Source organism: Apteryx rowi, unplaced genomic scaffold, assembly GCF_003343035.1.
Source record: "Apteryx rowi isolate R43461 unplaced genomic scaffold, aptRow1 scaffold_439, whole genome shotgun sequence".
NCBI classification, from domain to species: Eukaryota; Metazoa; Chordata; class Aves; order Apterygiformes; family Apterygidae; genus Apteryx; species Apteryx rowi.
Window position 1 is genome coordinate 615,074 of NW_020450693.1, and position 25,149 is coordinate 640,222.

General features: G+C 37.7%; 2 protein-coding genes across 2 annotated transcripts in view; one reads left to right on the forward strand and one right to left on the reverse strand.

The window, feature by feature from the left end:
* Positions 1 to 5,788, forward strand: part of FILIP1L (filamin A interacting protein 1 like) — a 71,995-nt gene extending 66,207 nt beyond the window's left edge. The window contains exon 4 of the mRNA XM_026076754.1: positions 2,708 to 5,788. Within this exon, the coding sequence (XP_025932539.1) occupies positions 2,708 to 5,483 (2,776 nt within the window). The 3' untranslated portion in view covers positions 5,484 to 5,788. The remainder of the gene's footprint in view (positions 1 to 2,707) is intronic.
* CMSS1 (cms1 ribosomal small subunit homolog) overlaps positions 1 to 25,125 on the reverse strand; it is a 250,130-nt gene extending 225,005 nt beyond the window's left edge. Inside the window, exon 1 of the mRNA XM_026076756.1 lies at positions 25,062 to 25,125. Within this exon, the coding sequence (XP_025932541.1) occupies positions 25,062 to 25,122 (61 nt within the window). The 5' untranslated portion in view covers positions 25,123 to 25,125. The remainder of the gene's footprint in view (positions 1 to 25,061) is intronic.
* Positions 25,126 to 25,149: the final 24 nt, after the last annotated feature.

Genomic DNA, 25,149 nt, shown 5'->3' on the forward strand with positions numbered 1-25,149 from the left:
AGCATTCCAGATAGCTTGGGAAATGAAGCCATAGAGAGGAAAAACAAAAGGAAGGAAGGAAGGAAGGAAGGAAGGAAGGAAGGAAGGAAGGAAGGAAAGGAAGGAAGGAAAGGAAAGGAAAGGAAAGGAAAGGAAAGGAAAGGAAAGGAAAGGAAAGGAAAGGAAAGGAAATACAAACTGTACATATACAGGATACTCACTGGAAGAACTTCTGGGATTGTTCACTCAAACAGTAATTAACTGATTTTTTTTAAAATCAATTATCTTATTTGCATCATAAAACATCACACAAAATCCTTGTGAAAATTAGAATTGTTGGTTATTATTTGCCCCAAAAGTTTTCTTTCTAAAGCAATTAAAGGGACAACTGAAGTTGAAGCATTATAGGTTCACTTGGCCAAAGAGAAATCAACCAGTTAATATGATGTTGAGTAAAATACTGATTAATTTAGGTATTAGTTACCTCAGCTAAAAGTGCCTTATGAAAATAAATTACAGTGAAGCAAGCTAAAGTAAAATAAATGCTAATAAGTCTGAGTCTATTTTAACAGCATTATTATAAGATGCCTAACTTTATGCACACACAAAAACTGAGTTCATTCCAAATGAAATTGTTAGTTATGCTTCTGTTATGGTTTTATATCTATGGCAACAGTAAACCATCAATTGAACTTCACTACTAAAGCATTCAGAGACAAGGGTGGGGAGGGAAGAGAGATTTTTACACTAAAAAGAACTCAAAGTGAAACTAACATTAAAAAGAGGACAAAAATCTATATACCGACAACACAGTAAAAAGCCGGCTTTGAAGATATGCAGTCTTTTCCCTGCTTATTTGTTCTATCAAAGAGCAAAATTCCTTCAGGCTCATTTCACAAACCTCTCCCTCTCCATTTACACTTTTTCATGTCTCTTTTCCCCATTATATTAAATTAATTGACTGCTGTAAAGAATTTGGAGCTGCATATAGTCTTTCAAATCAACACAGTTTTTTATTACTTCTCATGCCACCAATTTTTCACATAGAGCATTTCATTACATCCAATATAGTGCAACTTCTGCACTGAAGTAGTGTGGGGATGGTGAAGGTGTCATAAGAAATTTCATAATCATAAACTTCTACCCAATATCAGCATTAAACCAGACAGGTCTGATGGACAGTCATAGAGCGGCAGGAACTTCCTCTCACAATGCAGGAAAACGACAATGCTTCTGAGGCAGCCCATTAAATCCCCAGGAATATATGCCTCCAGTCGGTCAACAGCTAATAAACCACTGCGCAAAGGAGGCCATTATCTAAGCTCTTCCTGAACCAAAAGAAAGGGTGCAAAAAGAGCTTGTCAGTGGGAGGCTGTAAAGATTTACCACTTGGACAAGGGCATCACAACCCTGATCAAAGACAAAAGTGGAACAGGCATCTTATGCTTCTGCAGCAATTTCTAGAGGATCAGCATCATATCGGGGAGGGGAGGGAAAGGACGGAGGGGGCCTCAGCTAATATGTGCCTAAACAGTCACTTTGTGTAGATGCAGTCCTGATATGCATTTCCTTTTTTTCCCTGATCCACACAACTAGACACATATCACACATATGCACAACACTGAAACGTACAGATTCTAATACTTCTAGATTCTGTTACTTCAAGCTAGACTTTCTGCACTTTTCTTTAATGTGGAAAAAATTTAATTGAAAGGAGGCAGATGTGCTGGCCAAACCTAATGATACCTCATTTCCACCATACAAAGAAACTAATTATTTGAGATATTTGGAGGTTTCTTAGGATCTTAAATGAACAAGTACACAACCTTACCTCAAGTCTCTAGCAAATTAAATACGCTGTAGCTCCAAAAAGACCGAGTAATAAAATAAACTGGAAAGACTAATTTTAGGAAAACACTATGAAAAGCTTCAAAGACATATAAAGTGGGGTTATACTCAAGTACATTTTCAAGTTTTGGATATAAGACCAAATCCGAGCTTCACAGACAAGCAAGAAGTACGGGCTTTCTTAAGCTCAAAAAGCACAATCCAATCTCTGTTTTATCTGCTGATAGCAGAATTTTTTGTGATACCAGATGACACGGCCTGCATTTCCACTGAGGACTGACCCACCTGCAGTGTTTGGTTTTGCTCTGATGCGCTGTTTAGAAGTAAACATTACTTTCAGCCAATCTGCCTAAGTGTGGGCACATTTTCTTCATACACTTAAACATCTATAAGGTTTAATCATAAAATATTGGGATGGTTTAAAAGTAACAAAGACAGTAAAAGGTTTATAATGCTGTAAACTATACCCCGTCCCTGAGGGCTGCACTGATTTAATTGTACCTGTTTCTCGACCACCATGATAACCACATTTTAAAAAAAACCTGCATGTACACACCTGGTCTTAATAGAGAGCCAAGATCAGTGTTGAGTGCAGGATATCAGAAAGTTGCATTGTGCTTACATCTGTCAGAAGCTGCAAGTTAAAGATGCATAATTACTGGAGGTTTTAAGTCTAAATGACCATCCTGAACTGTCCTTTACAAAAGAATTTCTAAATGGAAAGATAAGGTCTGATGCTACAAGGACATGCCTGCTTATAGTTACAAGAACAAGTGATTGTTCATGCACATCTAGCAGAGATGTCATAATATTTCAAGTGCATTTTTAAATGTTCACTAAAATGTGTCTACACAATACAATATTATTTTTCACCCCTCAGATTGAAAAAGCTACTTGAACAAGAAACAGTGTACCAGGCAAAAAAAGAGAAGGAAAGCAACAAGAAAATAGCTAAACTGAAAGAAGAACTGACTAAACTGAAATCCTTTGCTTTAATGGTGGTGGATGAACAGCAAAGACTCACTGAGCAGCTGAATCGACAAAGTCAAAAAATTCAAGAATTAACCACTTCTGCAGAACAAGCACATGAGAAACTTGCTTCTGCTGAAGCAAAAGCTCAAGAGGAGGAGCAAAGAGCCAGCAGGCTGGAGGCCAAACTGCAAGCCCAAAGCAATAAGATTTCCCAAGATCAAGAAGCAATGATGGCCAAACTAACCAATGAAGAGAGTCAGAATCGTCAGCTCCGGTTAAAATTAACCGCACTCAGCCGACAAATCGATGAGTTGGAGGAGACCAATAAATCTTTACGAAAAGCAGAAGAAGAACTTCAAGAACTAAGGGAAAAGATAAATAAGGGAGAGTGTGGAAATTCCACACTTATGTCCGAAGTAGAAGAATTACGGAAACGACTGCTGGAAATGGAAGGAAAAGATGAAGAGCTCATAAAAATGGAAGATCAGTGCAGAGAGCTTAATAAAAAATTAGAAAAAGAAGCATCACAGAGCAAGAACCTTAAAGGGGAAGTTGACAAACTCAACAAAAGAATTATGGAGCTGGAAAAATTAGAAGATGCTTTTAACAAGAGCAAACAAGAATGTTACTCCCTGAAATGCAACCTCGAAAGAGAAAAAACGTTAACAAAGCAGTTGTCCCATGAGCTGGACAGCTTAAAAGCTAGAGTTGGAGAGCTTGAAGCAATTGAAAGTAAGTTAGAGAAAACTGAGTTTACACTTAAAGAAGATTTAACAAAGCTGAAAACTCTAACAGTGATGCTTGTGGATGAAAGAAAAACTATGGGTGAAAAAATAAAACAAACAGAAGAAAAGCTGCAAGCTGCAACTTCTCAGCTTCAGGTGGAACAAAATAAAGTGATGTCCGTTACAGAAAAACTAATTGAGGAAAGTAAGAAGGTACTGAAATCAAAATCTGATGCAGAAGAAAAAGTGTCCTGTGTTACAAAGGAAAGAGATGAACTGAAAAACAAACTCAAAGCAGAAGAGGAGAAAGGAAGTGATCTTATTTCCAAAGTGAATATTCTAAAAAAAAGGCTCCAGTCACTGGAAGCTGTTGAAAAAGAGTTTCTTAAAAATAAGCTTAAGGAAACTACTAAATCCAGCACCTCCCTGCAGCATGAGAACAACAAAATCAAAGAGCTTTCCCAAGAAGTTGAGAGGCTTAAACAGAAGTTGAAAGAAATGAAGGCGATAGAAGATGATCTCATGAAAACTGAAGATGAATTTGAGTCTCTAGAACGAAGATATGCCAATGAACGGGACAGAGCCAAGCTTCTATCAGAGGAACTAGAGGTTGTGAAAATGGAATTGGCTAGGTATAAATTAACAGAAAAGGCAGAGTCCAATCAAGAGCAACGGCTTTTTCAGAAACTTAAAGAAGAAGAAGCTAAATCGAGTCACCTTTCCAGAGAAGTAGATGCACTGAAAGAGAAAATTCATGAATACATGGCAACAGAAGACCTAATCTGTCATGTCCGAGGTGATCATACAGTTCTACAGAGGAAACTCTTCCAGCAAGAAAACAAGAACAGGGAGTTAGCAAGAGAAATGGAAAGTCTCACAAAAGAATTGGAGAGGTACAGACGCTTCAGTAAGAGCCTCAGACCCAATCTCAATGGAAGGAGAATTTCTGACTTGCAGTTTTTTTCTAAAGAAGTCCAGACAGATCCAGCAGACAACAAACCACCCGACTACAAAACTCTCATGCCTTTAGAACGAGCAGTCATAAATGGGCAGCTGTACGAAGGCAGTGATAATGAGGACAAAGACAACAATGAAGAGGAACAAACAGTGTCTTTCAAAAGTAGCTCATCTATTGCAAATGCCGTGAACAAAAAATTATGGATCCCATGGATGAAGTCCAAAGAAAACCATCCTCAAAATGGAAAGATTCATACAAAGCAAAATGGAAACTGTGCACAGACTGGAGACCTAGTGCTAAGCCATACACCTGGCCAACCTCTTCACATAAAGGTAACCCCAGACCATGGACAGAACACAGCAACACTTGAAATAACGAGCCCTACAGCTGAAAGTCCTCATTCCTACACAAGTACAGCAGTTATACCCAACTGTGGCACTCCTAAGCAAAGAATAACCATTATTCAGAATGCCTCCTTAACACCTGTAAAATCAAAAGCAGCAGAAGGTTACATGAGCCCAGAGCAAGCCATTTCTCCTATTAGTATGGCTACTTTTGCAAGATCTCAAACTCCTGAATCATGTGGTTCTCTAACTCCTGAAAGAACAATGTCCCCTTTGGCTCTGCCAGGCTCAAGTTCTCAGGAACAAATACTCTCCTCAGAGCCTTTGGAAATCGGAGCCAAGCACGCTGTTTTTAGAGTATCCCCGGACAGGCAGTCATCATGGCAGTTTCAGAGATCTAACAGTACGGGATCCAGTGTAATAACTACTGAGGATAATAAAATCCACATCCATTTAGGAAGTCCTTATGTCCAAGCTCTTGCTAATTCCAAGCCCATCAGCCCTTGTACTCCACTGCAAGATAAAAGAACTCCATCACTAGCTAATGGAATACCCAGTAAGCCCACCAATAAAATCACCAGCAGTATTACTATCACACCAACAGCCACTCCTCTCCCACGGCAATCACAAATTACAGTAAGTAATGTCTATAACTGACCCCCATCCATGCTGACACCCTTACCAGCAACCCATCCTGTTTTTCATTCCAGCAAGAATTACTTGGAACAGCCCCTTTGCTTTGGGAGAGATCTGTGCATGAACTACACAACAGTATATGGAACTAACGTTAAGTTTTGCCTGCTTAGTGTTATCAAGTGTGCACTTACTGTATATTTTCTCATTGAAATATAGTTATGTAAAATATTTAGTCTTGCACTTGTATAAATGCATCTTTATGTATTTTCATTTTTAAAACAACTCACATTACTTTTGACTTCAACTTGCCTTGGTAAAATATTTTAACATTACAAAAACAGTAAATAATTGATTATTTTTCTCATTGCTTGCAGAACATTTTTATTCTGTGTGTGTTTTGTTTTGGGTTTTTTTTGCATGTATGATAGAATTTGAATTAAGCCATAATATTGCCTGCTAATTTCAGATAAGATCTTCCCTGTTATTTCTCAACTCCTCCTAGCCCTCACATTTCAGATTTTTACAACACACACACTCAAAATTACATGTATAGTATCATATTTAAAATTTATGATGCATAAATATGTTCTAGAGCATAACCACTCCACCTCCCCCTCTTTTTTTTCAGTTTATAACCAAAATCTTTGTTCAGTTAAAACTGTTTTTATACCTTCCTCTAAGACTTTCCTGTAATTGAATTGAATTCGGGAGCCCACATCACAAAATGATTCTCTCCCAATTAGGCAAGTGTTTTTTTCCCGATACAGCAGAAAAACTGCTACTGTTTAGGTACATTGTAAAACTACTAACAGCAACACTTACCTTCCTAAAGGATAACCCAGAAGAGTGGATTCACACATAATATCATCATCAAACAGGTATATAGAAGAAGAAAGAGGCTAGCAAGTTGTGGCACACCTCTACATTTTTCATATAATAGGCAGAGCAAGTTTGCCAGGAGAGTAAGTAAGTAGAAACAGACCAGCTCCTCAGTCAGGAATAGGCCTCTAGGAGTAGGGTAAATAGCAGTACTATACAGTACAGACAAAGCAGGTTAAGATATCTCAGGGATGGATACAGTATTAGTGCCTAAAATAAGGGCAAACATGTAAACAACTCTGCCAGTTTAATAGATGTCAATCCTAACCTCCTGGTAAATATTGCTAGTTGTGGACCAACTTCATTTTGAATTCATTATACGAATCAGGCCAAAGATGTGAAATGCACTTTCAAACACGTCTTTTTTTCCAAAAATGAAGATTGGAACAGCAGCTTCTTATTCTAAAAAGTTAAATGCCTATGTGTCTTATGCTTGTAGGGGAAGGGAGAAAAATAAATAAATAAAAAAAATCAAACTTCATTATTAACACGGAAGTTTGCATGTGAGCAGAAAGTCATTACTCAGTAAAACCGTATCTTTACTCTGCTTACATTATGTACAGCAATACTTACTTACATTATCTAGAGCAAAAAAAAAAAATCATTTCTGCAGTATAATCCAGCACCTGATTCAGCAAAGGACTTCAGCACATGCTTTAAAATTATAAAAGTCCCTTTGTTATGCAAGTCCTTTAGCTGTACTGGAATCTAAATGATTACAACAGCAGGTAAAAGCTCATTTTAGAAGGAGCAGTTTCTACTGAAAAGCAAAACCCACCACCTATATATACTGTATATCAGAAAAATCAAAAATGGGAAGAAAAATTATAAAGTTATAGACATGTGGCAGCTCTGGCTATAGATTTGGATATAAAAAATGTATTGCAGTTGAGTGGTAGCAATATTTAAAAGACAAAGCACAGTGCACTGCATGAACCCAACTTAATGTCATGCATAATCTGATACAGTGTCTCCTGAAGTTAATGGGCTAAATATGAGGACCTTGCCACTTGCTTTGTCTCAGTTTAGCTCCACTGACTGCAAAAGTGAGTCCTGACTAAAAGCAGAACAAATTAAACTGGGTCAGAACAAGTACATGATGTAATCCTGCAAAGCAAACTTTGGCTCCCACCAATTGCAGCAAAAGTTCCTGATCAAGTAATAACTTTAGAGTATGCTAACTATAGAAACAAGTCATTTTATTACATTAAGGTTACAGGTCCTTAATTGCAGGGCTTATCCAAAATTAAAAAGGGATCCATTCAAAACACGTTCTCTGCACTTCCAGAATTTCAGTTACTGCATGTTCTGTTGGTCCATACTGAGGGCCTCTGTGCAGGAACACATTACAAGCAGGTACTGAATAACAATGTTTGCGGTACACACTTGACAGCGTACCAACTGATGCCAGATTCTCTAAAAATTAAATGACAAACATTATCAATTAAATGATAAACAGAAACACTAATATCCTATTCAACTTCACTTAAAAAAAATTGAAAAACATTTCATTTCATATCTGTGTTCCAAATGTACATAAATGTGTTGATCATTAACCACCTGGTCATCTATTACAATGTCTTGTAAAAGATAAGGAGAAATTAGGAGTCATAATAATAAGTATACTTAGTCCTTTGGACAGTTCCCAAGCTATTATGAACAAGGACATTCAGAGCTTAGACTTAAGTTTTGAAAACAAAACCTAGACCAGAGTTCATGCCACTTAAAAGTTTAATAATTAAACAGGATAGTACTTAACTCTTGTTCCTGCCATAATCCCTATGCTGGTTATGGTTTGCCAGTAAATTGCCCAATTAACAAAAGATACAAGAAGCAGCCACATATTACCATTACTTCCCAAAAAGTAGCAGCACCATTGTCTGTAAATGAACTTGCTACATTTCCTAAAAACACACCTTGATTAAGCCATACCCATATTCCCCTGTTGATGAAACAATCGCTATATAAATCTTATTTGTAGACTTCAGAATGGGCTGATTTTTGTCACCAACTTCACCAGATGAAAAATCAAACAACTATTTTAACTGAAAACTGTTTCCACTTTTTAAATTCCTAAGATCTGTTTCACAACATTCAGCAGAGAAAATAAATGCCTAGATGTATTTATCGAGAGCTGAAATTTGCTTAAGATAGTTTGAATAGAAATAAGCTAGCTGGTATTTTATCACAAAATAAACAAAACATGGGAAGCGTACCTTATGGACTGATATTACTGATTTACAAACTGACCTCAAGTTTTTTAGTTCACCACTCTGTATTTCTTACTTTTTCTGTTCTACTGAGTGGGAATATTCACCTACGTCCTTGGCAGGCAAAGAGAAAACAACTGAACAAGAAGAAGATTAGCTGTCTGTAAAGTGATTTAAGCACTCTGAACAAAAACATCAAACATAATCATATTAAAATGCAACCAAGTAAGGCAGTTTTTCTGGGAATCCCAAGCATCCTGTAAGTGGTAAGTATCGCTATTTTAAATTTGGAGGCAGAGACGCTTTTGTTTTCAATATTTGCCTTAAAGTCTAAAATCTGACAGGTACTTACAATAATTATTCAAATGAATATTAATGGCAAATATAGTCACAGAAAATACTTAGCAGGTTATATCAGAGGGGCTGAAACGTGGAACAGAAGCAGTTTGCAGCAGATCCTAACATCAACCCTTCCCTTTTCCAAAACTCTGAGTAAATCTCTCCTCTCAGGTCTATAAATCTACCCTCCCCCTAGATGCAGAGTTTGGTCTTCAGAAAAAGAAAGGGAGAATTACATTGATAAACAAATGACAGAATTTATCAGCCCACTTTCCTTTTTGCTTGTATCTTTTTGCTGTATTTCAGTAAATGAGGAAAGGAACACAAGCAAGTGCAGCATGAACAGCTCGGTGCTCAGCATTTTTGAGTCACTCTGTGTGACCATTTAGATATTCTGTCTTGAAAACCTTGCCCTGTTGAATTAGGAAGCTGAACAGATGGCGTAGTAGCACCACAGTGCTCTAAGCAGTCTTGCAAAAGAAATATTTATAATTTTTGTTCTTACAGGGAAGATGAATGAGGAAAGTGAGAGAAAAGGAGGAGAGGAAAAGAGAGGCGAATAAGAATCACTAATAGTATTCTGAGAGCAGAGTGCCCATCCATCAACTGAGAGGTGCTATTTCAATTTATTAAAAAGCCTCCCTCAAGTAGCTAATTAAAGAGTAGAATTGATGAAAATTACAGGAGTAGCCAGCTAATCCTCCTGATCCAAAGCACAGTAAATATTATAGTCTGGGGACAGAAAGTAAGGCTGTAAGGGGTGGGGAGGGGAGAGAGAAAAAAAAAGATCTTTATGTAAGCATCTCATTCAAGGCTTAAAAAGGCATGCTCCCCACACTGGGGAAAAAATAATCAGAAACAGAATTGCACAGCTCTACTTTCGGATTAAGATTGAATGGATGCTGCAGGGTTAGATGATGGAAATGGAGTAGCCATCTGCATGATGACTTTGTCCCTAGGAAACAGCTATTGAGACAGGCAAAACAAAAACTGACAACTGCTTAATCTCCAGGCTTAAGCAAAGACTACCAAAACATTATGTTACCAAGAAACAGAAGAGAAAAAGATCTTATGGATCCAGCACAGCACGAGTGGATGTACCATTTTAAATAACATTTAAAATAACACCAAGCACCACAAGTGGGAAACTGTTCAAGAAAAAGGAAGACCTTGAAAATTTAAGAAGCCTGAAGTGTTTTCACAAACCTGTAGTCAGTGGCCACAGGATGTTACTGAATTCTCTCTGCTAGCACATCACCCAATGTTCCAGTGTCCTGTGGGCACTCAGAAAGCCTCAAACATCAGAGTTACCAACTGAACTTGATTCTCCCCAGACCACTGAACAAAAAACTCTTGGGAAGCAGATTGAGTACAGCAGGACAGGCCTGTTTTATCAGTGACTCTCAACTCCTCAGGCAGTGGCCTGACATCACTGGGTCTTCATATAAGGATGGGCAAAAGCAGCTCTCTCTCTCTGTCTCTCCCTCTCCTCTCGTATCCCATACCACAAAACGCTGCCAATTCAGTTACACTACCATTACTGTTCAGGAGGCAGCACTGCGAACCAGGTCAAGAAACTAACCAAGATTACGAAAGAAAAAACAAAAATCACCCTCAGTTTTTATCAATAAAAACCAGGGTCGACATTTTGATCCATTTCACAGCACAGCTCTACAAACAAGCCCTGAAGGGACAAGCAGCAGGGGATGAGCACTCTTTAAACTGGAATCACTGCCAAAAGCCTTGGTCTTAAATGATGACCTTAGATACTACCACTATTGTTTCCAAAAGATACAATCTGGGATGCACATACACCATAAATCACTCCTAATATACAACAACCATTCATCAGACATACACATATATGGGTGTACGTATGTGCGTGCGTGCATATACACATGCCACTTTTTATATACACACACACACACACACGATTCTGATTAATACACCTTTAAATGTAGAAAATCCTTGGGCCCAGCCTGGTTAACCTCTGTACGCTTCTTCAACATATATATTAAATAATGCAGGAAAAATATATTTGACGATTTAGAGCAGATAATTTTGATAAAGCAAATGTTTTCATTTCAAAAGTTGTCTGTAGGTACACCAACAGTTCCACATCTTTTCTGCACTGTAGAAATACACACAGATATCCTTAGTTGCCCACAGTCTGTACAGAAGGAAATCCTCTGCAAAGAATATTACTGAAGGAATGGCAATATAGATTTAAACCAAGTGAATTGATGATCTCATACATATTTGTAAAATAACGTAGTATATAAATACGCTAAAATTTAAGTATTAGCAATAACATTTAAGTACCAGCACTGCCCTCTCCTGGACAAAATTAATATTAGAGTGTTAAATACTCTTTTAAAAGAACATATTCTTATCAGAGACTGTAGATGCTCTAACAGGATGACGAAGATTCCTTTTTGTTTCAAGGGGCAATGGGACACAAAACTAACCACAAGCAATTATTCATTTCAACGAAGAGCAAACTGTATTGTGATATTCATTAATCAGTCCCAGTTAAATCCTTGTCCTAGGGGAACTGACAAGTGACATAACCTTAACTATTCCTGCCTCTTGTCAATTAATTATTAAAGGTGAGTCTTTAAACTATCTTATGTTTAAAGAGGATCACATTTCCCAGTGAAGATGTGTCCCAAGAAAAGCAAGGCACATGATAAAATTTTAGTAATTAGAAATATGACTTCTACCTTCAATTCTGTCCAACTGTGCTCTTTTCCTCATCATCAGAAAACGGATTTAAACTTGGTGTTCAAAAAATGAGGAGACTGTGGCACATTTGAGTATAGGAGCACAAATCATGTCACATATAAAGAAGTTATTTCTAATTATAATACAGATTTTCCTGTCAAGCAGTTCATATTGTTGAAATCAAGAATTCCATTCCAGGCCCAATGTCAGCAAAACAGTAGAAAACACAGAAGCTCAGAAGGGACCTCAGGACATTTCTCATTCTATTCTTTTACTACAACTTGACCTAAGTCCTTCCAGACAAATGCCAGGCTCATCCTGTTCTAAAACACCTGCAAAGATAAAGACTTCACAGCTACCTCAGGAATCTATACCAGGGCTGAAATACCCTTGCCTTTTAAAATCTTCACAATTTCTAACCAAAACTTCCTTTGCTGAAATTGAAATCCACTATTTCTTTTTCTGTCCCTCCGCTGGACTTTGAGAATCATTTTCTCTGAAGCAGCCTTTCACATATTAGAAAACAATTATCTGGTCTTTTCTCCGGCTTTTCTTCTCCAGATTAAACAAATCCTACTCTTCTCCCACCTAATATCTCCTCAGGTACTGCAATTGTACAGATTGTTAATCATTTTCACTCTTCCGAGCTGTTTATAATGTATACGTTTCTTGAAAGTGCAGTGCCCCAAACCAGACAATACTCTAACTAAGGTCTTAACCAATGTTAAGTATAAGGATTACCTTGTACATATTAAATATAAAGCTCCTGCTTACACATCCCCACATCTCAAAACAGCTGCACAAAAGGAAACACAGAGCACTGAGAACTTTCCGTCTGGATTTCTAGAGGCTAGATGCCAGAACTGAGTGAAAGAAAAAGAAATATCCAGATGCCCTGGGCAGTTGAGGAAGCCCAAGTGAAAATTTCAGTCAAAGCTGCCTTTTTTGGAGACTAAAGGGTATATTCAGGTTTGCCGCTTAATCTTAATTCACCCCCACCTGCAGACCTGGCTCGTATTCTGACTGCATTCAGTCATCTAGGAACAAACTGAGGTTTGGCAAGAGGCATGCTTGTGTGCATACAGACCTCTAGATTTTTGCATAAAGGATATACAGCACTGTCCCCTGGCCACTTTCACTAAAATTGCTCAAATCTCTTAAATCAAAAATTTAAATACTGAAAAAGAACCTGACCTAAAGTTATTTCTCCTAGATCAAGTTCTATGATGACTGTAGAAAGATAAATAAGAAAACCTACAGTGCAAGTGCTACATGCTCCTCTCTGCTATAGGAATACAGTTCCAACAGGAAGCAAACCACACATCATAACTCCATAAAAAATCAGGTTAGGACCAAAGGTAGATGAACTTCTTGAACATGACAGAAACAGACACATTCCTCCCACACAGACATACCCACACACTTGCCTAAGCCCACCCCCCCAAAAAGAAGGTATTATATTGTGCTAAAATATCTGATGGCCCATACGAATAACACAAGCTACCTCTGTGCCCTTGGGAAAGAACAAGCATGTGTATGGAATATAAATTCTCATACTTCAGAGCATACATTCACAGCTGACTTCCTCAAATTAGGAAAGGGCATTTTCCACAGTTGCATATGAAAATCCCACATTTGTCAGTTGTGAAGTATTTGTCCCAGTCCCTGAAGTACTTGCTGTCATTCACGATGAAATAACAGACACAGCCACTGCATATCCATTCTCATTATAACACTCTTTCTCCTGCCAATGCCTATTTTGGGTGATTCAGAAGCCAATTTAAAACTGAGGAAGTTAAAAGATCTTTATGAAACTGCAGTTTTCTTGGTTCTTGGATCCTCATTGTTTGCTTTGATAATGAGCTTTAACTGCTTATTTCTACAGCTATAAATGCTACTGACAAAAATATTGGTATTTTCTGAATCCAACATCTAAAACTATTTAATATGATGCTCTTCTGCTTACAGATAGACATATTACATAACCTGATCATTCCAAAATTTGGCTAGTTTAAGATGCCTTTTGTTTTATTTTTATTGTAATTATACCCATAATTATTTATTACTCAATTGTGTTTAGACACATTAAATAATGGAAAACCATGCAACAGCTCAAACCCCATATAGATAGCTCCTGGGAAATATTTGGTTTCTTGGGTTGTTTTGAGAGCCCTGATGGGAACTGACAAGGGCTCTCCAGAGCACAGAAGGCAGCTCAGCTTGGTTTTGGAAGGATAAAGGTATCTTATTTCCTCTTCTACTACTTGGAAAGATAACAAATATAAAAACCAGTTAACAGAAGGGAAATCAAGGAGCCGTAATTAAACAGTAATGAACACCACAACTGGCAAATTCAGAAGAAAATTGGGTGTCAAAAAAGAAACAGGGAGGCTGTGAAAACTGTTCATCTTAAAGGAGGAAATGAATGGGCAGAAAGGGTGCATACATTTGAAAAGAAAGTATTCTTGGTACACATACAAACTTTCCATGCACAGACACAAGAGCTAATATCAAACTGACACCCCCCCCCACCAACAACTAATATACAGTTTTGTAGTCACTTAGGTCTTCCCAAAAAAAGAAAATGGACATCCCAACACACAAGCGTGCTGCATCCAATGCACCTGCATGCATGCATCTACACCAAGTAGTAGGGAAGGAACTAAGAGGATTCTGCAGATTTTTCAGATTTTTCAACAAAAGCAGTGCAGAAATTTACATTAAGTTATTTCCAAGTGCTTTTCAAACAATTCTCATATTATGCCATTCCCACTTTACAGGTACAATCTTACAGCAGCTTGGGCATTGAAATAGTCAACTGACCCAAAATGTTCTTTTTACAACTCATATCTGAGATTTACATTTTGTCAAGTAGCAAGTGTTAAAAAGTAAATGAAGCTCTTAGTCCTTGATCTATCTGCATGTGTAATTCACTAGAACTTAAAACATTTAAATACTAACTTGTTTTGATTAAATTCAAGTTATTCACTCTTCTCTCTCTAGACTGTATACCTGGAATGGTAAAAAAGAAACCAATGTTTAAGTGCTGAAAGAGGAGGGAGAGAACTAGACAGATAGTGTGTTAAAGGCTTCACCTACAATAGAAGTTACAGCTGTACAGTTAAATTGGTACAATCACTCAAGTGAAGGTTTGGTTATCCTGGCAAAGAAACTTAACATTGGAATAGTTCATTTGCACAGGAAAATGACCTGTAACACACAGTGGTTATCCTCAAGTTTGAGTCTATGCCAGGAGTTGCATCAATTCAGTTATTATGGCTATAAGCAAATATAACACACTTAAAAGACAGCAATACGAACACTGTACATAGTGCTGAGACTTGCACGAAAAACTGGTAGCATTGACAAAATTTGATCTAAGTTATAATAATTTACATGTATTCAATATTGCCATTCAGAACTGCAAAACAATATAATTTTCAATCATCAAAAAATTTTTGGTTGAAACAGATTCTGGCTGCTCCAAACATCATATTGCAAATGATGCTTTTAATGAAGTGGAAGCTGGTGCAAAATAAAGGTCAGACCAAAGGGGTATTTTCACACCTAACTTCCCACTGATTTTATAGGACCTTAGAGTCTGAATATCAGCTAGATGCCCAAAAGTTGTAAAAATCAGGGTCTACATATACCTTCTAAAGTATTAACAATGCCGATCAACCAACTACAGACAGTATCCTTCAGCTACTTTGTACCATATGGAATCTCTAAACTGGAACATGTCTCTGAAGGGAAATTTTATTATTAGAGATTCAATCACATTGTAGCATGTAAGATTTTACATAACCATCTTTTGTTAACACATTGAGATGAATAGATAAAATGCTTATGTATTTCTCTTCTCTTTACAGTTAGGAAACTGAGGCAGACACTTTATGATTTCCTCTAAATTCACAGCAGATAGTAGCACAGCTGGGAATAGCCCACCCAAACGTTTTATTCTCAATCCTGTGCCTCATCTGCAATGTCATGCCACATAGTTAGAAAGTAGGCTGTTCCAAATCAGTACTCAAGGAAAGCCGTACAGAAGCTATACAGATTATCCCATCTAGGGTCACTACCTTCTTCCTTAACACAGTGCCTTTGATAATTTAAGCAAAATGCTTTCGTTTTTTCTTTCCCCTCTTGTAAACTAACAAGCTGCATGATAAAGTTTAAGATTATCTTTAAAAAGCACGTAAATTTTTTATTTTATTTTTTACTCAGCATTTAGCTACAAGTTTCAGTCTGGTTTGGTTGCAATTATTCAGTCCAAAATAAAATACCTAGCAATGCACAATAAATAAATAAATAAATAAACAAACTTTGCTGCCACCTAGAGGCAAAAGGTTTTCAAGGAACACAGAGCAAAGACAAACACATTCCTTTTTCTCACATTCAAAACCAAACTCCTTCATTTCTCAATATATACCATAAACAAAAGCTATAAAAGTAAAATATTCTCATTTCAAAAATACAAACATGAAACCAGTCATATGCAGTCAGACCCAAGGTCTATGTATCCCATCTTTAGCATTGACCAGCAATAAATGTTTATGAAAAAATGATAAGTACCGAACAGAGTAATAAATCCAGCTTTCAACAATGTAAGACTTACAGCTCTCCTGAGCTGAAACTTGCAACACATGTCCTGTTTAGCAGTCCTTGACGGACTACATGAATCAGTCTAAGTTCTCTCCAAACCAAATTATACCTTTCACCTGAGCAACTGTCAATCCCAATGAGTTTCATAATTCATTTATAAGGGAAATATTTCATTTTCTTTGTCTTTAACTTGCCTTCTGATATCTTCAGTGGACGTCCTCTCAAGTTTGTTATTAGAAGGAGTGAATAACCATTCCCAATTTACCATCAACAGACCAGGAATAATGTTAGATTTCTTCTGCTGCTTTTTCTCTCTACAATCTCTTTTCCAAACTGCAAAGTTTTAGCACACGTAGTCATTCTTTATGCAGGAGCCATTCCCATAACTCTGGTAATATTTGCCACCTTTCTGTTCACTAGTTCTATGATACTCTCTTTTTGATATGTTTGTACAAAACTCTGCAAAATATTCATGATGTAGGCAGGGTTTAGATTTACATACTGGAAAATAATGTTTTCTGTTTTCTCCTATTCTTTTCCAAACAAATTCCCAACATGCTACTTGCCTTTTTGACAACCGCCAATTGCTGAGCTCTGAGGACCATTTACAGTGACTCCAGGATCTGTTTCCTGACTGGCAATAGATATGTTAAATCTAATACCCTCAATTTTAAACCACATACAAACTTCGTCATTTCAGTACTAACCCTCTTCCTAGACAGTCTATGAACACATTGAGTATCACAGGTCTCTGATAGTATCTCCCCTGCACCATGAAAACCGACCACATATTCTGTTTCCTATCCACTTACTAGTTTTTAAACATAAAACAATTTTCCGCCTTTTTCCACAGAAGCTTTGCTCCCTTAAGAGTCTTTTGTTAGAGAATACTATCAAAGTTTTTTTTGGAAATCATAATATAGTATGGCCATATCTATACGAGTAAGCCAAATGCACATGGGTCTGTCCTCTGACACTAAGGCACAGGACAGCTCAAGCCACAAGAAACTCCCTGAGTCTCCGAAACAGGTTAGCCACGTGGAAACTACCTACAGGAAATGAACTGTGCTCTCGGCTAACTCCTAAATCACGCCTCAGAATTGTTCCTGAGGGTGCCAGTTGTTCCAGAGTTAAATCCAGCACACAGACCACCCATTGGCAACAGAGTTCCAGCGCCCGGGAACATTCCCAGGCACTGCTTAGTTCATCAGCATATTTAGATATAGCTTATATCTGCCAGACAACACGATCCCATATAGCTATGTAATAATCTAACAGGTACTTGAAGCAATACCATCCTTGACAAGAACCGTAACCATCTCATCACAGAATTTATCATATGGATTAACATGCTACTCCTTATTGTTATTTCTACAGTTTGACCAATACAGGAGTCATACGAATTTTCTGAAGCTTTCTTCTAAATTTGGCATTACATTCCTTTAGCACCACCAGCAATTTCAATAGTAGACTGCACATCACTGTTAAGGATTTAGCAATTTCAAACATCATGTCCTTCAGAACTCTTGGGAAAATACTATATGATTCTGGGAGATTTATTATTATTCTTCCTATCAATCTGTTCTCAAACTGCAGCTAGACTAGGTGCTTTTTTCCCCATTCAGGCTCCATTAAGCATAGTTGTGATGCAAGAACTTTACCCAAATTCCTCCATACTGAACACATTTAAGATTGGATGTTGGCTTTTTCATTATGGCTTTACCCCTTTGAGAATTCCTATCATATACAATTATAAACAGCCAAATGGTGGGCTTTTCAATTCTGATGTATTTGAAAAAAAATTACTATTTATGTCAGGCAGGATTTTTTGGCCACTTCTCAGTTGTTTCTCACAAAAAGTTTTGGTCCAGCTCATTCTCATCCATACTTAACTCACCAGAGTTTCTGTGCTGTTTTCTATTGTCCTCATTTGTGCACCATTTCCATTTATACATATATATATATAAAAAATATATATTCCATTTATATATATATATATATATTTAAACTTCAAACAGCTTCCTTTACTCTGTTGCTTAGCTCTAAAGGGTATTTAAAAAGTCAAACCAAAACCTTTGTGATAGGCCGTGTGTGTTTAATCCAAGCTTCTGATATGCTGTCTTTTAAACAGTCTACTTGCCTTTACAGGTTTTTACCCCTTTTCAGTGTTCATCTTAATTTCTATTCTTATTTTTATCCAGTTACTTTTTTGCAATTAAGTATGACTATGCTGAATTCTGGAAGGAGAGTTCTCTCTTACAAATGCATTCACTTTGTGTACACTGTGGTCACTATCACAGAATGGGTTTCTCAGTAAAACATGAACTAGGTATTTTCTGCTACTTGGGACTCAGTCCAGACTTGCTTCTGCACTTATTCACTCAGAGAAGTCACCATTCACAGCCTTTGCACTGCAGCACTTGTTCATCCTCGAGGGCAGTAACTGATGTTTCCCAATTATCAGTTTTCTGCCCCCGAAGCCCCTCTGATCTCTCTTAAAAAGTCACAGTCATTGTTGTCCTAATGGCTGTCCAAATGGCTGACAGAAAAGCCCTCAATTTATACTCTTCTAGTTAGGCAGAGGATTTCAGTCCCTTTGGATTCTTTGATATTTAATGATCAAGTACAAAAGTTAAACTGAAAGCTACACTCATTATCAAGGAGGGAAAGGAAGCTTAGACAGATAAACAGTTCTAAATGACAGCAATGTGTTTAGTTCCATGAAGGTGAAAAGAACATTAAAGAACTAAACATACAATAAGTCTCTCCTAACACAACTTGTTTTCTTGATTTATTTCAAGATTACTGATGCCTTCCGTCCTGCAATTCCAACTCGGATCCCCAAACCAAAGCCTATGAGCACAACTAAATTACCTGTGAAAATTCCTGCTGGATATCTCAACAAGTCACTCCAAGATACCAGTTCTGGAAAGCTACACATTATAAGGACTGTATCTAAAACCTGCCTTCAAAGTGGAGGGAGAAGGTAAATCATTCTCTATGATCTCTGAGAATAAAATGGATTTAAGTAATCTGAACCTCAACAGCAGTCCTTTCCATTGAGGAAAAGCCTAAAACCATCCACACGGTCAGCACATGAATGGTCGCCAGTCACAGGTCAGCAAGACATAGACAAATTCCTAAAAGCCAAAGGTAAACTGCATGTCTGCAGGGACCAAGTTTTGCTCTCACTTTGCTAGTATAAATCCAGAATTTGGCTCTCATTGTGGAAAAGCAAGTAAGATTGCAAATATGTTTCTATTATAAGTTCAGTTTTGACATGCTCCACAAATAACAACAGTATTAGTGTTGTCTTGGTAGGTTTATAAGAATACACAGTCAATCAAATGAAGAGGGGTTGAAGGAGGGATTGGTCTAGTCAAAAAGTGTTTCACTATGGGTATTTTATGTTAGCTAGTAAAGACAGGATGAAGAGAGGGATGGAGAAATCTACTCTTTCATAATGCATACATTTAAAGAATAATAGAACTCATTGTTGTGCCAAGCATCAGTTCAGAAATGTGATTTGAAGATGGACCATTTTCTCCACAATAAGTTATCTAGTGTGATATAGCCCCACCTGTATCCATGCAAATATTACCTTAGGAAAACAGATGCAAGAATTGAGATGGATATTATTGTTTATATTAGCTGTATTAACTTCTGCTATTTTATGAGAATATAGTATTTAGCCTTCAGTTCACTTCAACAGTCTCTGCTAGAACAGATCAAAATTTGTGTCAAGTATAACAGTACTCAAGTTGCAACTTTAAAGAAGTGCAACTTTGTTCTTGCAGTCCTCCCCAGTTTTGCCCTTCCTTTCAGCTGTTCATGTTCAAACAAAATAGGTAACTGCATTCATAACTAATTCAAGTAAAATATGTAACTGCATTCATAACTCTACCTTAGTGAAGTTTTTTTGACCAAATTAATTCTTTGCACAAGCAGTTCTAGTTCACCCATAAGAGAATTTGCCTTCTTTACTTCTTTCTTAAAGTACACCTTTTGTTAAAAGGCTTAAAATTCACTCAAGTTTCCTTTCAGCCACTGCCCCCCAAAAATCAAAATATTAGAAGAAGCTTCAGGTTTGTTCTTTGTCTTCAAAGGGACGCTGACTATATAAGCCAGTGGTATAAAAATACAAGACAACTGTTGTATTTTCTGAAAAATAGCAATTGTTGCTCTAACAAGAATATTCATGACTGTTCCATTTTAGAAGGTAAAAACTAACAAGATACTATTATTGTAAGCAATCCTCCCTAGATTTCCTGTAATATCAACTAACATGAGGTACTGTTTTAAAACAACAAGATTCATTTATTTCCCTGGTATTAATGTCTCCCTCATTCTTCTTCCCCTAACAGAGTGCATTCCAACAGTCTAAATGGCTCAACTGATAATTTGCGGGAAAGCTCCATTCGCATAGGTCTTTCATTAAAACTACCAAATTCTAATTCCTAAATAAAGCAAAAGCTGGTGGTGATCACAGCACCGCAGTCAGAATTGGGACTGTTCTGCTGAAGCAAAGAGAAATTTTGATGCATTGAGTTATCCTTTTTTTTTCCTTTTTATTCCACAGCTAAAAGTTTAACTTAACCACAGAGGCAGTACAACACATTAGCACTCCTGCATGACTATTTTTGCAAACCCACAACAGAAACCTATGCCTCCCTCAACAGCTACGCAAGAAATTCTCTGTCAGTACTTAAAACAGGGAAGGTTTAAAAAGATCAGTCTACTGAAAAATTATTTCGGCATCTGCCCTACAAGACATATTTGCGACAAACTGCAGAAATTAAAGAATCATTCTGCTGTATTAAAAAGAAAAGCCTTCAAATTTTATTCACTAAATACGCAGGTAACTATAAGTCCTGAGGCTACATACATGTGATATATGCTCAGACCTAAATAAAATCCATGATACGTTCAGCAGCTCGCAGAATAGATGTATGTAAATGTGAAGAAATAAAACACAAATTACAAAAATGCAGCTGTCAACTTCATATACTTGTTTATCAGAGAGATCTGAAAAGCAGCTTGAGTACAAATCACTGCTTTCATCAGAATTGACAGTAACTCATGGGATGAGCCAAAAAAGACGAACCTTTCCACAGATAAATCAGCGAACAGATCCCAGCTCCAATCAAGCAACAAAACTCTCACTGAATGTGCTGCAATGAATAGTCTGCTTCCTACTAGCTGCACATCACACACACAAATTGATTGGCATCCTTTTCTCCCAGTCTACAGAGCAGAGAGAAAACCACTGGCAAAAGAAATTACTTCCTGCAATAGCATCCTTCGCTGTAGAGCATGCAAAGGACCCCACAAGTTTTGGCAAACCGTCATCCATAGTACCATATCATACTTCGCACCTATCTGTACTGACATGGAAGAGTTTCCCTGTCTTTTCCTCCTGTCTTGGGATGCTACAAATCATTTCCACCCACAATGGCCATGGCCCACATAGGCTCTTACAGAAGTAAACAAAGTGACAAAGGAGAACATTGCTGACTTACGGGATTAAGGGAGACAAAGAAAGCATGGAGAATGAAAGACAAGGAGTGGTTACAGAAAATAAGGAAAATGGAACAATGTCTGAAAAGCAGAAACTCATCCTTCTTCCTCAAACTGCTTGGGAGATGGGGCGAACACACTGGTTACCGGCAAGACATGGACATTTACAGCGCTGTGAGAAGGGCTTTTTCTGTTCTTGAAGAGAAGAGGAAAGAACTGGTGTCTTTCACCAGTACTAAGTGAATTCCTTAGTATTCTTTATCCTCTCCCTTCTAGTTCTGAATGCAATATAAAAAATGATATTCAAGACCATACACAGTTACGACATGAACTGCTAAAAGGGAGAGAAAAAAACCCTGCAGCCTTGCAGTTACATGATGTGGGACATCTGTAACACTAAACAACACTAATAAGGAGGCAGTAATTCCTAACCACTCGCTCCACAAATCTTTAAAAGTTAAAGGTTTGCTGAAGAAGTTATTGAGCAAGGTTCTTTAGTTTGTGTCACGTGACAAGGTAATTAGACGGGTAATCCCTTCAGCTTTTTTAAAAATTTCTATGAACCACTTACAGGAGAGTAAACACTTATGTCTCAAAAGTACCTTATCTTTAATATAGATTCTTAAAATAATGATTTCTAATGATGCAGCCAAAAGAAGATGAAGAATTACTTACATATCCATTTATTGGGATATATATTTTGTGTTTCCATTTCCTTTAAGTTAATATGAACATCTTTCACACACACTTCATCTTAAATGTAGCTTCCTCTAACTAAAAGTTGCACTTCTGAGGGCTGAGTTATTGGGATGAATATTCTATTGGTCAGTTTTTATTCCATGGCTACTCTTAACGGACTTGGCAAAAGGCCGTATTTTAAAAATACATTTCAAATTTTTCTGCTTTGCACCTGCAGTTTTGACAGAGATACTTTTTAAAACATGTCAACAAATAAAGTTGGGTAATAATTTTTTTTTTTTAAGTGAACTTGATTAAATGTTTCACAAAAATAAACATGCTCAAGTCTGTCAAAAGAGCTAACGGGAAACTATATTCTTGTACCTCTGTTTACCATGTATTTTGTAAACCCTGACATCCTGTTTCCTGTCAACTGATTTTAAAGCATTTTATAGTGTCCACAAGATGCAGTACACATTAACATTTAATCATCTTCAGTGGACTGTAGCTAATTGCATATATTTTTCATTATCATTATCTGACATGTAGTAAACAATGGGACAAAGCACCTAGATACTTCAAATCTTTGATACTTCCTTCTGAGCAGAAGGGGGGGAAGAAGTAGCTTCTTGTACTGTATATAAGTTGTATAGATAGTTTATACTTATACTTTCTCCATACCCCCAAAATCCTAGTTTTGGATGAATCAGCCATGGGAAATAACCAGCAAGAGCATAGCCAGACAGCTGAGGGAAGTGTCTCTACCTGGCACTTGTGAAGCCATATCTGGAATACGTTACCTAATTTTGGGACTCCCAGTATAGGAGAAATAACAACAAACTGGAGAGAGACCAGCAGAGGGCTACCAAGATGGTCAGGGGTTTAGAGCACATCTGTACAAGCAGAGGCTTAGGAAACTGGGTTTCTTAAGCCTAGAAAAGACTAAGGGAGAGACTCATCTTTTCTTTATCATATACATACAATTTCTGCATAGTTGCCTCTCAAAATATTCTCTAAGCACCCTTTCAAAGGAGATCAGCTGCTATTGTCAAGACTCCAAAGAATTCAGTATCTGCAGTCCACCCAGAGCTGCAGGTATCCCCCAACTCTTAATAACATTGTTGGGGGAAGGGGGGGGGGGGAAGCAGCATTGTAAAAAGTCTTAAAGTCATTTTTAGTTGCCTAGATCTGTCTAACTCTCCAGAGCTACTGCAGAGCTTGAACTTCCTCAAATCTACAGTATTTGCACTATAGGTCACCTTACCCTGCCTCTGCCGCAAGGTAATGTTCTACAGAAAATCTAAATACGAGCTGCCTTGGTAACACCTTCCTACACTACAAAATTAACCTCCCCTCCCCTTTTTTGAGTTGTCTTTTAGCCAGATCAGCTCTGTGAGGGAGCTATCACCTTAGCCTGAAGCCTTCCCAGTCTGTCAGACTGTCATTCCTATTGACCAGACTGTCAGCTCTAACATGTATCTTTTTACTTATGTCCATAAGCATTTTAATTAAACATACACAAGCTGTCGGCTCAGCTGTCAACTGCAAGGTTCAATCAGCTCCTTATCAGCTTATGATACTCAACACTTATACCAAGTAAGGCTGATGAAGCCTGATGAAAATTAAAGGTCCCCTCACATAGGCCCCAAAATCACAGGTATACACAAGACTTCTCAGTGTTCTCACAAGGTTCAGTTCCCCAAGTGTTGCATCAAGTGCATTATAGTTTCTTTTACTAAAACACAATAGCATAACATTGAACTCTGACATTAAAAGCAGCACATTGCACATTTCCTCTGCAAAGCACGTTAAGACCCATTCACAAAAACCCAAGTATAAGAGCCATATACTTTTATCATCAGGAAAACTGACAGTTTAGCCTTAATCCCATACCCCTAAGAGAAATGGCTGGAGAAAAGAAGTTACTTAACTTCTGTCCTTTTACAATATTGCATGTCAGGATGATATGAGATGCTCCAGTGATCACATGGGTGGTGCTCTCCAAGTACTGCAGATATTTTTCCCTCCAAAGGCTCTACTATGGATGCAATGTCTTTAAGGCCTTTCAAAACTGTAAATAACTTCACCTCGGTAACTTATACCAACAGACATGCAGCTCCTCTGATTTGCAGAGGTGCAACATCGTTTCCTTAAATAAGCTCAGTTTGGAAGACAACAGTTCAGAAGCTAGATGACTGCAGGGGACAGCTAAGCTCTGACCTCAAAGCAAGCAACTTCCTCCTCTCGCTCACCCCTCTACTTTTACTTCACTTAAATATATTCTTTTGGGGTGGATTTCTGTTGTTATTTTAAGTGTTTATATTCTAGTTTGCTGGTTCATCCCCTAACTAACCCAATCTGATGGATAGAAGATTAGATATCACTGGGCTGCAGAGAATTTGTTTACAAGCAAAAATGGGAGGCATCGGCAGAAAGCAGGGAAAAGCTGGCGGGAGACACAGGAAGGAAAATCAAGTGAGAGGAAAAAACTCTAGGAGGAAATTAAAAACCGAGAATGAAAAGAGCGGGGTGGGGGGGATTTAAAAGAAAAAAAAGCGGGTACAGAAGGAAGGGGCTGAGGGGAGCCCCGCTGTTAGGAAGACTGTCTCAAGTCCGGCACGAGGAGGAAGCTCCGGAAGGCGAGTACCTGGACTGCTGCATGCTCCCGACGCAACCTCCCACCACGGCTCCTCCAGCACATCCCCCATGCTGCCGCGCCGCCGCCACGCGGGGAG